The 17,010-nt window shown below is 45.8% G+C and overlaps 1 protein-coding gene across 1 annotated transcript in view; it reads left to right on the top strand.

The window, feature by feature from the left end:
• The first annotated feature begins 9,204 nt into the window (after positions 1-9,204).
• The window catches only part of LOC119450209 (retinal-specific phospholipid-transporting ATPase ABCA4-like), a 32,268-nt gene continuing 24,462 nt past the window's right edge, over positions 9,205-17,010 (top strand). The window contains exons 1-3 of the mRNA XM_037713594.2: positions 9,205-9,639; positions 12,516-12,753; positions 14,108-14,296. Coding sequence (XP_037569522.2) covers positions 9,415-9,639; positions 12,516-12,753; positions 14,108-14,296 — 652 coding nt within the window. The 5' untranslated portion in view covers positions 9,205-9,414. The remainder of the gene's footprint in view (positions 9,640-12,515; positions 12,754-14,107; positions 14,297-17,010) is intronic.

Genomic DNA, 17,010 nt, shown 5'->3' on the forward strand with positions numbered 1-17,010 from the left:
CTTGTGGCTATAGTAGCCATATTGGGAAGCACTGCTGTAGCTGCGGTGTAGACATTCAATGTTCAGGCTTGTTTGAGATTCGCAGGTGCTATAGTAAGCTCTACTTACCACGTGCGATTCCATTTGCCTTGTTCCAAAGGCCATGAGTAGATTGCACTGCATGTGCACCTTATGTGCCAGTAGACTTGCACTGATATGGAAATGCATGGATCCATATGCAAAAGCCACATATGTCATTTCCACAAGCAAATACGGCCAATAAATACCACTATCACCTGAAGTAAACTGCACTCTAAATGGTTGCGTGCAGTACTAATGGCAGCAGAGCTGTGTGCAAGTGTGTGGAGAGCATATTAAGCAATATAAAACAGTATGCAGAAATGCTGTTTCCTGTGTCTACACAGACACAACCTTCCATATTATGGCTCATATATGCTTAAGGGAGCAGTAAAAAAAAATGCAGTTTATTTCATAAATACAAATGTGATTCAGTATGTTTGCTATGAATATGACTAATGCAGTAGTGGATTCTTAGTAAATACAACTTCTTTACAGAGAATTTAGAAACCTTAATTAGCAATGCAACAGAAAAATAAAATAGTCCTAGTTAGAATGGCTATTCAAATGTTTGTAAAAATGGGTACAGGGACCAATCCGGCTTTTTTGAGAGCATCATTAAATGTAGTAGTCTTTATTTTCAAATAAAGCAAACAGTGCAGTGAAATAACAGACTAAGACTTGGACAGAAGTGTAAGCTTAAAAGGCAGCAAAGGTGCATTCACAATGCTCTCTTGAAGAGATATTTCCAGTAACCAACAAATACTTATTTTGCCTAAATCATGGCTGAAAGAACTATGCCATTCTCAAAAAACACAAAAACTGATTTCCGGTGCTTTCAAAAGTTACCAATTCGAATTACAAGTGAGCTGTGGCTGGCCTACCACAAAAAGCTCATTGTGGGCCCTGGAGCCATGTTATAATTAGGAGGCCCACCATTTCTGATAAATGAAAAGGCTTTATTTTCACCCTGGAATACCTTGTTGCAATCTTCCACTGACAACCAGGACCCCCATGCAGAAAGTTGGTCAATGAGATCACAGCTCCTTCTTCGTGCCACCTCAGGGAAAGATGCAGCTGCTTACACAGCGATTGACGGGCTCAATGGTTTCTAGTATTCTGCACATGAACATGTAAAACAAATTGTGAATCAAAATTATTGCTCTTTTTTATAATCAAGCAATGTACCTAGGAGAAATTCATTAAGGGAGTACTGACACAACAATTTTGTGTCCCACTTCTGTGCTATTTTAGGTAGTTGCCGACCCCACAACTATGACATGGAGCCTCAATTCCTGGATCACCAACCAAATGATTATTACATCACATTTTATGCAGGTAGTTTAAAATCTAGCCCTATTTTAGACGAGAAGCAAGAGTCTATTCACATCACAGAAACCATAGTTGGCATTCTGATTCATGCGGTGTCACAAACAACTCAAGCACGAGCCAGTTGGCTCAATGCAGTAGTTGACGGTGATATAATGACCTTGTCACTAAAAGCCATCAAATTGACCCTTCCAATTGCGCGCGTCTTTTTTAAATGCAGAAGGACTCTCTCCCCTGTTATCCTGTCGAATGATCTGTTTTCACAGCATGGTTATAGTAGTGTCAGTTGTGCCTGGTGCCATGTGACCGCCACATCGAATATTGGTGACATGAATAGACTTCTGTTTCACGTCCAAAGCTACACTACACTTCGCACATGTTTTGAGCTGTCGCACTAAAAGGTAATGTATTAATTAATAATATTTCTGTATTATTAAACAAGTAATTGAGGCTCCGTAGCATAATTACTGAATTGACAGCTATCCATTCTTGGCATAAAAATGAGACTAATGACAAACACCTTTATCGTGATTGCTTTGATCTTAAACTCATATTGCAAATTTCAAAGGGGAAGGCCATTTTCCATACTGAGAAATAGCACAACATAAAACTCCCTTCCTGAAGCTGGCAGCATTTAAACATCACAATTTGGCAAGCTAGAGTTCAGACTTATAACTAAATTAAAGAGCTAGAGGATCCCCACCAATAAATGCAAGTATAGCTCACTTTCACAAATGTCAGAAAACACAGTAAGAATTCTATGCAACTATAAGGTTATAAAATGCATCACATTTACCTTTGAGTGGCAGATAATGCTCAAGCAGCAGTTTTGTCAGCCGGTCTGCCACTGTTTTGATAGTGTGACAGCATATTAGCTCACATTGCGTCGTACCTCTGCTTTCTCTCTGCAGCCAAATTAACCCTATATATTGCTTCAAGGTCACATTCAATGACAGCTATGTATCGCTTCATCCAAGGTTTTCCTCTTGCAGTGAGAAAAGTAGAATGTCATATGAACAGTGATAGCTTACAAAGAATTTAAAATGCAACCTCCAAGTAGAGACAGGTGTTCAAAAAAGAAAAAAAAAATACACTACATTGACTTCACACTACAACACTGCAAGCGACGCAGCTGTCTTGACAGTCACATGGGTTAGTGTAGCGTGGAAACCATTCAGTAAAAATATAATGAAGGCTATGACCGCTCAAGCATCTTACCTAAAAACAATTAAAAAAAATTATACACACTGAACGAAAATACTACACGCAAAAGTAATTTAATGTTCACCATGATTTGCGGATCGGCTTTTCACATTTCACACAGCTAGGATCATTCGAAATAGTCACACAATACTAAATTTCTTAACATTGAAATTGCAAGTTTCATTCAGCTAAAGTGTAAAGGTGATTTTTTTTTTTTTTTTTTTGCACTCAAGAAATCATGCAGTGCACGCCAGATTTTTGAACCACTTTAAAATTTACATTTTCATGAATGGTACCATATGTATGCTTATGAGCTGCTGCTGATTTTGTTTTACGCCCTTGGGGTTGCCCTTGAAACAGCATCATAAACTTCTGCTCTTTACTGTCATCATTGTACAAAAGAGCTAGGCCTCAGCAGCAGGCGGCCGTTACCTTCGGCGACCGCACTTGTTTGCTGCCTTCAGTTGGTATCAGTGGTGCACCGATAGGGAGGGAGGGAGATGTTCAGGTGTTGTAATCCCCCCTCCCCCCCACGCATCCAGCCCCACCAATCCAAGGTGTACCTTCAGTGCTCTGTTAGCATTGTCATTACAATTCAGGAGGTGGCTCGAGGTCGAATTAGTCGAATTTTCCTGTTTAACAAAAACACTCTATCACTGTCTTGTATTTATTCATGTGCTCTTAAATTACTACGAGTAAGCCGATGCACAATTAAACATCGTCAGCATCCTTGGTGTCATTATTATTTTTTTAATTATTAGGCGTTTTATTTGCTGCTGCAGGGATTCCTCTGGCTAAAGCAAGGAAATTGTATATTATGCAAATTGATTGCTCCCCCTCCCCCCCCCCCCTCTCCCCTGGCGCACTATTGGGTGCGCTATTGGTTATTGGTATATCATTTGCATCAGTAGCGCACCCAGGATCTCTGCCAGGGGGGGGGGGGGGGGGTTGACAGTTTGCCAATACCATCTGAACAGCACTAATTTCGATTTATTCGCGGGAAATTGTAAAAAAAAAAATGCGCTTTTTGCGAGTGTGCAGACGAATTGCGCGTCTTACATCTTAGTTGCAGTACTCAAATGCGTAAGGAAAGAAAAGGGGTTAAACAAAAGGGGGGGTTAAGTCGGCCTCAGGGGGGGGGGGGGGGGGGTTACAACCCCCGAATCAGCCCCCCGTCGGTGCGCCACTGATTTGCATTGCCTTCACGGCTAATACTTGAGTGGACACACTTCCATGAGCTAAATGTGAGGCCATTAGCAGTTTTCTTCCCGATTTGGAAGGTCAACGGTGTTGAGGCGACTTCCATGCGATATTTTTATGGTTTCACTTATTTTTCGTCTGTAGTCGCAGCCTGCGAGTGTTATTTACGCGCTCGTGTTTTAATACAGTGCATAGTGATGAGCCGCATATCGAGTCGGTAACGGAATTACACAGCTCCCGTCGTAGCCTCAAAGCCAGTAGCATATTCTAGTTACAAAAAAGCAAAAGGAAAAAAGAAATGCTGCTAACAAACCTAAAAAAAAAAACTTGCAATCTGAAATAAGCTCCGTCGATAAGTGCATGAATGCGACAATCCGAAACTTAAACTAATGTTCGTGCCGTTCAAATCGTGCAACGGATTTCCAGCAAATTAAGAACCCTTAAATCATGTAATAAAATCACTTACCAAACCGAAATAAAGCCGTGTTGTTGCTGCCATTCTTGCAAACACGATCCGAAGTTCTCCGCTCGAAAACCCTTATCACTTTAAGCAAGCGAACAGCACGAACGATCGAACCACCGCCACCACTGCCTAAAGTTTCAAAATCGGCAAAAAAGAGCGCGACGCGGCACCGGCCGTTGCATGTGGCGCCACCCGCTCTACTTATGCATACATATTTTCATGTTAAAACAACTTTAATGCACGGCTATGTTTGCTAACAGGATACATTTTATGTTTTACTTGCTCTTTATGTACATTTTAAATTGCGCGCCCCCTTTGCGGGCTGCAGGTCGCAGCATGCTATCGATGTAGCGCCAGATCTGAACCGGTGAACGTGCGCGCTTCAAAACGTGCGTAGGAAATATATGAAGAATCGGTTTCCACATACTCCATTTGGTGTGCTGATTATGCTACAAGGGATTTCATATGCCCTGTCAACGCAACAACCCCCTCACCTTTTCAGAAGCATGCCGGCAACTTCCGCGATTACAAAATTGACCGTTTCACCCCCTCTCCCCCCTTATTGCTTAAAGTTAGGGGGGGGGGGGCAGGGGGGTGCCCGGCCCCCCTTTCATCGTTTAAGGAAATGTTCGCCCCCCTCCCCCGCCGCCTACCCTTAGCGGGTCAACTCTAGCACTGCGGTACCCATTCGACAAGCTCTGGAAGTGATTTTATTCAGTAGCGCTTTTTGCGGGGCAATTCAAGCTGTCCAATTTTTTTTCGAATAAATGAATCGCGCAAAATCCGTATATATATATATATATATATATATATATATATATATATATATATATATATATATATATGATCGTTATAATGGTCGCCGCCCTATGAGGGCCTCCTCCCCTCCCCTGAAGGGAGACATTGAGCCCTGCCCCCCCCCCCCCCCCCCCCTCTACAATTCGTTGAGGCTGCCCTGGATCCTCCCTGGCAATGCCTTCACAATTTTGACACTTGTGAAGACAAGTAATTGTCTTCACAGTGGCTAGAAGGTATGGCTTGGATACACCAAGTGCTATAGCCATCTTCAAGATGTCTAAACTATAGCTTGACGTTGATCTAGCTGCTTCTAGCCTGCTCAAGCTGTATCATTAAGCTAGTTAGTAGTCAACTTGTGCTTCCTGGGATGCATAAATTTAAGGGTGGAACTTGACATCGCAGTCTAGTCAGTGTAACCGGAGTTTATCCTACCGATGTGTATCAAGCAAAGAAGAAAACGAGGAATGGCACCACGTGCGCTTGGGCCAAGCTCTCGAGGTGGAGAAGACGAAGATACCCATCGTGCGTGACGCGCGTTGAACGTGCCTCGAGAGAACGACCAGCTGACCTGGATAGCCCGCTCGCTGTCCTTACGCGATCTCTTCACCTTGACGATCTAACTGCAGGAGAAGCCGGAAGCCGCCCACGATGTGAGTAGAAGTTCCTGTTATGACACCAGTGGACACTTGGTTACAACCGCCAGGTGCAAGTGCCACCATGTATGGCTTAAAAATATAGGGGATAAGAGATTGTAGGAGCTAAAGACTGGCCTAGCGCGTCTTGGTGACAGGCAGTCAGGTAGCGTGCTCGGTCGTGAGGTATCTCGAATTTCGTTCTCATGATTTGCTTTTTGTAAACTTTATTCTTGTTTCTTAAACAAGAATAAAGTTTGGCTCAGCGGCTGTGGCTCAGCGGCTGTGGCACTGCGCTGCGTGGGACAACACTCTGTCCTATCCCTATAGGGTTTTCCTACGCTGTGTATGTGCTGTAGCATTGCCACGAAGAATGCATCACCAGCTAGCGCGCCAGCAAACATTATTGAAAGTTATCACGAGACAGTGGTACAAGCACCGGAGGGCATGTATGACCGTGCGGAGCTTTGTTATGTCGTGGTCAGGTGAAACACCAGCAGCGAAATTCTAGGCAGAAATCATAAGAATGTCGTTCATGGAAGTTATTGAGGGTTCAACAGGCCTTCTTTCACAAAGTTTCGCACGACGAACGCAGTTTAGATTCGTATCTTGCCGTGGAGAAGTTTCATTTGTCTGCCATCAGTATACACTGCTCAAATCGTCACAACTTCTTGCGAAAAAAAAAAAAAAAAAAAAAAAAAGTGTGCATGATACTAGAGTCTTGTGCATCGTGCCATTCCAGTTTCTACCGTTTACGTAGTCTATTGAAGACGCGCTCTTTGTGTAAGATAGCGTGAATTCTATTCCTTTAGAGTTGACGCTCCTGCCGTAATGTGCTAACTCGTGTTCAATATATGCGACCCCGAGATGAGCGAGAGGGAGAGAGAGAGAGGTTTAATGAGGTAAAGCAGGTGATTTGGCCATAGGAGCGTGTTCCACATTGGGGTAAAGGGGAAGAAGAGAAACAGGGAAGTAAAGGTACTCTTGTAGACGTCTATATACGTATATATAGCCCATACATATGACAACAGCGAGTCTCGTCCACGTCCTTGTTCCGGATTTTTCCGTACAGGGTTATGCGCTGGCGCCAGCTGCGCCTGCTGCTCTGGAAGAGCGTCTACCTGTACAGGCTACGCCGCAACTGGGCTATAACGGCGCTGGAGGTGCTGACGCCGCTGCTGCTGACGTTGGTACAGAACTACCTGCACTGCAACGGCTACAGCGTGGGCGACACACCGCTGCCCGTACCCACCGTTGGCACCACGTTCGCCGGCAGCGACACCGACGCACCCAGTGTGGTCAGGCCTTCGATCAACTTCCCTTCCTCCATTGGCTTCGTTCCGGCGCCAGGCACGTGTCCAGCTCCACAAATGTTCACGCATTTTTAACGCTTTCGGCAGTTTGGTTTACACCGAGGCCACTGACTCGTGCTGCTACAGATAGCTTTTCGCTTCTTTATGCCAGAGCTAAAACGGCCTACTTAGCACATGCAGGACCGTTAACAGCTATGATGGCGTGCAGTACTCGTACGTCAAACAAAAGGCCTTTGGACTAACATTGAAATGTACGCACTTGATATCTGGTGCTGTTTTCGGGAAAAATTGAGAGAATCTTGTTTTCAGGGCTTTTCAAAGGCACCTAGAACGCGTTCTGAGAAACAAAACTTCGCTGTCACTTTATCAAACGTGCGTGGTATCGCTAGAACTAAGAGCGCGAGTGGTGACTCGGGTGTGCGACTTCACCGATGCCATACTCAGGCAACGTTACCGGCGAGGAAGTCCTGCGCCAGGCCTTTCCTGCTGTCAAGCTGGAGCCGTTCCCCACTGAGTCCGAGATGGTGGCCAACTTGTCCGTGCGCACCAACGCGCTGGGCCTTGCCAACAACTACGGCGTCGTATTCGAAAAGGCCGAGCAAGGCGTGCTCAGCTACAAGCTGCGATTCCCATCCTGGCAGGAATTCTACACCAGGCAAACCTTTGTGGGCAGCGGCGCCAAGGAACAGGTGCCCTTTTGGATGAACGGCAAGTTGTCCAATTGTCCGCTGGTGCACACCCACTGGTTTTTCAGTTCTGAACAACCTGATCAGTTTTATATCAGGCCGATCCCACGATTGCATTTTAATATTGCCATCGAATCGCACAGCTGACTCAATGACACATTGAACGCGTGCGTCTCGCCGCATGCGCACTTTGGCGGTGTGCTGCTACATGAGTGTCATTTGGAATTGATGGCAGTATTGACGGGTAAATCAGCCGACATAGGTATTTGTCGTTTTGGGCAATATTTGCGAAATGATAATTCGTCACTAGCCAATACAAGAAGGCATGACATCCAGGACCTGCGATGCTATTCTGGACATTGTCAAATTCCACCATGTTGGTATTATGAGCCAATTGGTGAGGCCGTAGCAGCCCTCTGTGATCCGACCGTAACTGAAAAGATGGGGAATTTGACAATGTGGCAGGATTGGACAGTGTGCGCAAAATAGCGTCCCCGAGTTACCTGCCTGTGCGACGCGCTGCGCGTTTGGCAGTGAAGCACTGAGAGTGGCGAAGCGTTGGCGCCCAAATAACAGAATGGCTTTCATTTGCAGAGTAAGAATGACTGTGTCTATTGCAAATGACTCAAGGATGCTTATGAAGTTTGCCGACACTGCACTCAGTACTTTATTTACTTTTGAAGTACTGCTATATTGAGCAATTCATAAAACTAGACGTGGCTACCTACTACGACGGGGATGAACGGGTGCCGCTATAAGGAGCTTCGCCCCTAAAACATACAATTGGTTGAAGTAAGGCACATCATTGAGCGATATAGAGAAATCGGCGTGCATTATAGCATTCAAATGAGCGTAGATTTAAGGAAGCTGAGTTAAGCATGCCATAGAACAGAAAGTGACGGATCACCATAGAGTAATAAAACGGATACCAAGAGAAACGAAAATATTGGCAGAGTATGGACTTGAGCGGTGGATGATATCAGGAAATTCGTGGTTATAAGGTGAACGGAATAAGTGTACGTTGGACAGAGGCAAATTGGAAATACTTCGTTGAGTCCTCATTCTTCAATTAGACTCAATGGTGTTAATGATGGTACAGTTTACACTGTTCGATTTCCCAGTGTCCTTGTGATACCGCGTCGTGCTGAGTGAGCTCTTCAACGCCACAGATATAACTTTTTAGTTGTGCTTTGTCAGCGTAGGAATGTTGTCATGAATAATCCCTTCAGGCGCCGATTAATTCTTTTTATTGCAAATTGTTTGCATCCTCAGAATCGTGGAAAATTGCAGGACGTAGCAAGATTTGTAATTTTCCAGTTTTGTCGAGTTGATTAAATGTGGACTTCACTCAAGTACACTCCACAAGACCGTCAGGTATAAGAACAATTAATCTACGATTAGCATGAATGGGTAAAACCATTTTGGAAAGGAAAAAAAAAAAATGTGACCGCACTACATGGCGACATACTGACACCGAAAGCAAACACCGAGCCATGTATACCTTCGAACTTGTTTTACTAAAACACTTTACACATACTATCCAAACTTGCAGCACATGTCTTATCAGGATGTACGCGACACGTGTTTAATATGATTATTATCGTCAGTGCTCCTGCTTCTGAGATATCTTGTTGGGCACAATTGTGCGCGCAGTGCTTGAAGCGGACAGGCGAGTGCATTTAATTCGTCGCGAAGGCGTGTGATCCCTGAATCCTGCAGGCATCCTTCTGCCCATGGTGTCCGGGCTAAACCTGGCGGTCGCGCGCTCCGAGGCTGTGCGCCTCAACAACCCGCTGCCGCCGGTGTACTTCCAGACGCGTCGCTTTCCGGCGCCCAAGGCCAAGGGTTGGGGCGGCGGCGCGCGTCGCATCGCCGACCTCTGCGTCGTGTACGGCTTCATCGTCATCGCGCCAGTCGCCGTCAAACGCATCGCGGACGAGAAGTCCGTCGGCATGAAGGTAGTGGCGCGGCGGCTGCAGCTGATCCCTCGTCGGTTCCGCTTTCGGGTCCGGTGCAACAGACTATATGCAGCTTCGCAACTATAGGCTCGGACGCTTCGGCGAAGAGTCGTGCATATTGCGAAGCAGAGGACAAAGCCTGGACTGGGCCACAGTGCACTTGGTTATCGTAGATGATTGTCAGAGAATGTAAATGTTTCACTTTAGTGTAGTTTTCGTTTAATGTGAAATAAACGCCTCTCGTGTGCGTTGCACAATGGTATGTCATATCGAGTGGCTTCGGAAGTGGGGAAGAAAGGGGGGGGGGGGGTTGCACCTTCCCTTCCCCTTAGTAACTCGCATAACTAAACTTTACTTGAATGCTTGTACTAGCAAGTAAAACATTTATCTCCGTGCGCTGCGATCCGAATTGGCATTGGAAGTGCGCTGTGAAAGCGCCAGTGGCCAAACTATAAGTTGACGCGGTGTCAATTGACCACTCGGCGAACAGTCAGGCTTATTGAAAGAGAAAGCGTGTAATGGGTGTTGTAACCTCGTCAACAGCGGTTTATCAGATGTTTCAAATATTTAAAAAGGAATTGTAAATACTCTTGGAGGTTGTAAAGAGATCAAATAACGTGAAAGCCTTGCCCGAAGAGCAAGATGTAGGCATGAGCGCGGAACTTCAGGTACTTGACGCAAGTGTCCTCACCGACACCCAACAAACACTCGGCTCTGTTGTATGCTTTCTTGCTCCGCTCTCCTGCACTTTATTATACTAGCGCCTATATTCACACGCTATCTTTCGTTTTGCTTCTCGCTAAGAGTTAACTCTGCTTGCCATTCTTCAGTGAAGACGAGAAATGGGCGTGAGAACTTGCACGTACAAAAATATACTGTTCGGACCCTGCGAGACGGGGGTGCAAGGAAATTCATCTCTTCATACAAATTTCTGAATTTTCTCTTAAACCCTGATAGCTCTTCATTTCTTGAAATAATCTGGTGGCCAGCCGAACCATGCTATCATATTTGTGCTACGCCAAACGCAGATGCAAGATCACTTACAGTGCGCATTGGCGGCGCAGCTTGGCTCACTAGACCAGCGTGACGGTGTTTGTTCTTCGGCTGAAACCAATGCCTACCACCAAGCTGCACTTTCAGTGACCGCTCATGCCTCAGTCCGTGACATGAACAGCAGATTGCGACGAAACCGTTATGTCGGGTATATCTTGTTTTCAAAAGGTTGAACACGTAAAACAAAGCATATAAACCTTACTCGAATTACGTCACTAGATTATCTGCTCAGGTGGACATAAATTGCAAGAAAAATTAAAGCCGTCAACTCACTAATTATTTTACCTTCCAAATAACGGCACATGTTTATAATGGAAAGTTGAAGGGAACCATTAAGAAAGTTCAGTTGCATGTTCTTACATTTCAAAAGAGCCATGTATAGACTGAAATAATTGGCGTCGAATGTTTCGTTGATTACGCACGCAGCACCGCGAAGCGAGGCTCTCCGTTCTACCACTGCCTGACGTCAAATATATATATATATATATATATATATATATATATATATATATATATATATGCACCGCTGCGTGTGTAGTAAGATAAATTGAACGAATAAGTTGACGCCAGTTACTTCGGTCTACACAGCGATTTTCGGAAGAAGGCTTTTATAATGATTACCTTCCACTTTCCATTTTAAACATGTGTAATTTTTGTAATTAAGAAGTTAATTGATGTAATTAGCTGATTAGTGAATAGATTGAATTGTTTTTTCTTGCAAATGATGTATGCGTGAGCAGATAACCTTTTCTGACGTAATTCGAGTAAGTTCTGGAAGCTTTTTTTAAAGTGTTCGACCTCAAAAGGTACCTTCTGTATACGTGTAATTGACGAAACCTCGTGTACCACAAAGGGGGAAGGCCAGGAAGGGACGAGTAAGCAAGTGTTGAGGGAGTCGTGGTATATAGATTAGGGGGGCTGCTTGCTAATTATTACAATGCTGATGTATGCAGCAACGCGGTTTTGTTTCAGCGGTTGCCTGTTTCCGTGGCTCGGTGGCTCCTTAAACATACAACTGGCACAGCAGATTCATAGTGTAGTTTTCATGCTATATCGTGTTATTTTCGTGAATACGACAAGCCCCGCTGCTGGTTCTTATTCTTTATTGCAAATTGCTTGGCGTTTTCACTTGTTGGATGTGAGCAGCTCGAAAACAAAGACAAAAAAAAAAAAGAAATCAGTGCATCTTGTGTTTGCGAATAAGTTAGAGCACGTTACCTGCATCCTTGAAGTATTTGGTAACGCTGCACAGATTTTTAGGCGCTACAGAACCAGGCAACCCCTTCTTGCCGGTGTCAAGCTTCAATGTTGGCTCAGCGCCGGCGAAGACGTGAAAACCAGGATCAAACTAGGCGCCTTCGTGACTGCGAGATCATAGAATAAAAGAGGGAACTTGCATGGTGTGGTCCCATTGGCCATATTTATTATGATCTAAGTCCGGAGTCAACACATTGGTGGAGTCCGTCCAGGTCAATAATTTTATATGCTGAACCAGAAGGCGCCACTATGTTGGTCGTAAGCTTTCAAGGAGAGTGAGCTAGTCACTGCAGGAGTGGGGTCGGAATAAGAGGGCAGAAACAATGACCTATATGTTCAATGTTGAAGGAAGCCCACAGATGATACTCCGTGTTTGCAATAGCCATAGCATTGAGAGAGCAGCGTGGTTTCCTGAGAAGGTTTTGTATATTTGTGCCTAATTTGGGTCGTGGGAATAGAGTACGTTACGGAAGAGAAAGCTCTGTTAAACATGTAGGATAGGGAAGGGTTTATGGATGCCTCCCTTTGAAGGGTTAGTGTGCAAAAGATCTCTCTTTGGCACGCAGGAGCTGCTGCACATCGCTGGCGTGTCCGACGCTATGTACTGGCTGTCGGCGTACATGAGCGGCCTGTTGGTCATGTCGGTGGTGGCAGTGCTCATGACGGCGCTCATGAAGCTGCCGCTGTTCTGCGCCCCAGCTCTGCTGCCGCAGAGCGATTTCACGCTTGTGCTGGCCATGATCATACTGTACGCCGTCTACTGCGACCTCTTCTGCCTGCTCGTCAGCTGTGTCGTCAAGACGCGTGAGCAACCTCGCCCTTGTTATTAACTCGCACAGGAACACGCAGTCTACTTTCTCAACTTGCGTCACTGCATCATTCTTATGAAGCCGGAATAACAATAATAAAGAAAGAAAAACTGCTGGTTCTCCCGTAATCGAGAGTAGATGTATAAGAATGAAATGGTTACCGACAAAGTAGATTGGTTGGAGATGATACTAGCCACAATCTTAAAATTGGTATAGTGCATGTTTGCAAGGGCACATCCCATCCCACCACACCACACAACCATCCGCGGCGCGCCGGACGCTGCCGGCTTGGTCACGCAGCGTGGCGCCATCTCTCAAAGCAGGCGGCGCAAAACCTGCGCCGAGGAACTCACAGACCGCTTGCGTTGAAAAGAGCACAGGCAACCCTGTCTCAGCGCCAAAGGATGGCAATCAAGTGTATCGTGCCCTGTATGTCTTTTGAACGTCCCTTTTGGAAATGACAAATAAAACTTCAGCGTAATAGAACTTACAGCTTAGTGATATTGTGAACAAACATTAGGAGGAACTCGGAAGCAATATTTTTTGTAACTTGTATGGGCAGTAACTAGCGTATGCAATGCGGTCCTGTATAAAGGGTTGGGGCCAGAGACCGCATTTTCATAACTTTTGACTGGTTGCCCGGATGTTCTCGCAACGATGCCGGGTTGTTCTCGTTTGAGTGCCCGGATAATGGCTCTGGCTTCTGGCTCAAGGCCACTTGAAGGTCGCCGACAACGGGAGCTAAAAACATTTCATGCTTAAAAAGAAACGAGGGTAACTAAAACACGTCCCATTTAATGCGCTGATGCGGGTTTGTCGCTTTACATATTAACGGCGCGTTGAAGGCAGTGGTGATCGCGAGGTGGCTGGCGGATGTTCTGCGCCCCTTTTTGCCGGCTCGCGTTGGTTGCAAACGAGTAATGCTAGGTTTCATTTGGAATGTCACATCAAATGCCGACACCACATTGCGAGGGTTAACGTTTATAAACTGCGCAAAAAAAAAAAAAAACGAAGACACAAGAAAGAAAACACACGACACCACGAGCGTCGTGTGCGTTTTCTTTCTTGTGTCTTCGTTTTTTTTTGCGCAGTTTATAAACGCTAAAAGCTATGAACCAACTAGCCCGCCAGAACGTCCTACTATAGAGGGTTAACGCTCTGCTTGAAAGACGTAGTGCGCTGATGGATGCGCTGGCAAATGCGATGTACTACCATGCGAAGCCAAGTTACCTGCACACTCCTTGGGCCTGTTTGCAGCCAGCTAGCTACGAGTGCAAGTATGCCCCGCTATATGGCATAAAAAAAGGTGCGCTCTTCATCCTCGCGTTCCTTCCCTTTGTCGGTCGCAGCGGTGTACGCCGTGTTCGCCACCGTGTGTCTGTGGACACTTACGTACGAGGTGCCCATCTTCTTCATGGACGTGCCCGGGTCGGCCGAGTACGTGGACCTCTCACTCGCGCAGAAGATAGAGAGCTCCATTTTCCCCAACATGGCCGTGCACTGGATATTCCGCATCATCTCCCTGCACGAAGAGAACAGTTGAGTGTCATTGATTCGCCTCTGTTCTGGAGGTCGCTGCTCATAACGTCTGGGTTAGAGGGCTATCTGTAGGCACTAATAACAAGAAGCGGCTCATAAGTGTTGGTATATTTTTCACCAGAAATATAATTCCTTATCTCTCACGAGTAACGGATGGACATTAATCTGCACACGTCGACTAATTATGAATAATAGTGGACACTTAACCACTGCCTCGTTGACCACCATCATCTGACAGCTTTCACTTTGTACGACAGTGAAACGAGCAGGCTGCACAAGTACCGACTTCCTCTGTATTGGTCCTTTTCAACAGCGGAGCTGTTTACGATTGGCAACATTCCGGTGTGCAACGCTAAAACTGGTTGAGCGAGGAGGAGCACGCGCCGGCTCGACCTTCCTTCTCGCTCCTCTTCTCTCGCGAGCATAGCGCGCGCCGCGGGCTACACTCGCGAAAGAGGAGCCTAGACATTGACGTCATAGCTGCGCCGAGCACGTGTTCAGTAGAGTCATGTGACCGCTCTAATGATAGCGTGCGCGCGGCGGCGCCCGGTCATTTCTCGGCTCTACCGAGATATGGCTCGACTTCAGCGCACCTTGACGCCGGAAGAAGAGGCTGCCCGACGAGAGAAGCGCCTTCAAGCCACGCGGGACAGGAATCGCCGTCTTCATGCCGATCCAGCCTACCTCGCCAACAAAGCCGCCGATATGCGACATCGCCAAGCCGATCCGGAATATCGAGAACGCGAGAATCAAGCCAAGCGTCAACGCAACCTTGCCATGATAGCCTAGCCTTGCCCTGATAGCCCAAACGTGCCTAGAAAAAGCCAAGTTAAGCCACGTTAGGCCTACATCAACTAGTTGCTAAGGAACGTCGCTCAGCTCGGCTGTTTCTTCAGACTTGGCACCGCTAGTGTCAAGCTGTGGGACTGTTACTCGGCTTTATTGAATTTTTTTTATGTACCAAAGAAGTGCTTTATAATTTGGTGCAACCTATCCTTTTGTAGTGTACAATCATTGCATTTACTGGTGCTAACATATTAGGCAGAAACTTGAAGGTTAACAAAGAAGCTCGAGAACAAGTTAAGAACCGCACAAGGAGCGATGGAACGAAAAATGTTAGGCGTAACGTTAAGAGACAGGAAGAGACTGGTGTGGATCAGAGAGCAAATGGCATAGCGGATAATCTAGTTGAGATTAAGAGGAAGCAATGAAGCTGGGCATGTCATGTAATGCGCAGGGTAGATAACCGGTGTACCATTTTATAGAATGCACGCTAAGAGAAGGGTAGTGCAGTCGAGCACGGCAGAAAGCTAGGTGAGGTGATGAAATTCGGAAATTTGCAGATGGAAGTTGTAATCAGCTAGCGCAAGACATGGGTAATTGGAGATCGCAGGGAGAGGCCTTCGTCCTGCAGTGGAAATAAAAATTTGGAGGACGCTTAAGCTTCGCCTTTAAGAGTGGAACGCGATAGCGTTATCGGGACCCGTTCGCATCGCATTTTTCTTTGAGTCGGTTTCACTGCAACACAGAACGTGTCAAAGCCAGCTTACATAGACCAAATTTACGCTGATCTCCTTAAAGTCGGCTTCACTTTTAAACCAAAATGCATTGCTGGGAAGACGTTTTTCCAGGGGCAATATAAGTCTCCATATTAAATTGTGAAGGCCCTAGGACCTTTTTATTATTTCATTAATTGTTTGCTATTGCCCCTACGCGCGCGCGTGTCCAAAACGCATTAGGCAGGCCAAGTCCCAATTTGACCTGCCGAGGATGCGAGCGCCATCTGGATAAGATTTTCGCAAGTAGCCTACCCTAGCGCGCCGCTATGGCATGGAAGAAATGCTGGCAAAAGGGGTTTGTGTTTGAGTTTCCTCGTAACAGAGTTAGGTTTTCTCGTACATTGAAATAACAGTCCGACGCCACCATGTCTGTAGGTTGTGGTTAAGTCGTACTTTGCCATTTTTCTGATGGATTTCACTGAGAAATTCCGGAGGCCCGGGCCTGCGCGGTCGGGGTGGTTCGGGATGATTTTCTACGCCACGGACGCCGGCATTCACACCGACGCCACACCGACGTCGGATTTTCTGCGACATGGCGCCCTTAACGCTATCGCGTTAAAATAGGATGCTGCTGATGATGATCGTTTTGTTGGAATAATGTACAGTGTGCTCCTTTTTCGTATAACCAATGTAGACAAATTGGCGGCATTCTTCTTGCAAGAAGTCTGGCTACATTACACGCCTGGCTTTAGCCTTAAGATTAAAAAAAAAAAAACACACAGTTAAACACCGGTAAAAAAAAAAAAAAGCAATTAAGAGAGCCACGTACTCGGGAGCTCAGTAGCTATGGTGTCAGAAGGGAAACATTGTCCGGCGCTTTTGGTGATGTTCTTGCCCCTCAAATTATTTATTTATTCATTTCATTTATTTGTTACCTGCATCGCCCCGTAGGGCATTACAGCAGGGGGGTTACAGACTTAACTAAATACATGAACAAATAATTACAATGCGTGGAAGAAAGCATCATTTTCTGTGATGTATACAATGCGCGATGGCAAACTGTTCCAATCTCGAACAGTTCTAACAAAAAAAGAATAACGGAAAACGTCACCCCTACAAGAAAATTCCCTGACCTTCAAACAGTGGTCCAGTCGCTTAGATATGTAGTGTGGTGCCTGGATATATTGTTCGCGGTTTATGCCTGTTTTAGAATA

Source organism: Dermacentor silvarum, chromosome 4 (genome assembly GCF_013339745.2).
Source record: "Dermacentor silvarum isolate Dsil-2018 chromosome 4, BIME_Dsil_1.4, whole genome shotgun sequence".
Lineage (NCBI taxonomy): Eukaryota > Metazoa > Arthropoda > Arachnida > Ixodida > Ixodidae > Dermacentor > Dermacentor silvarum.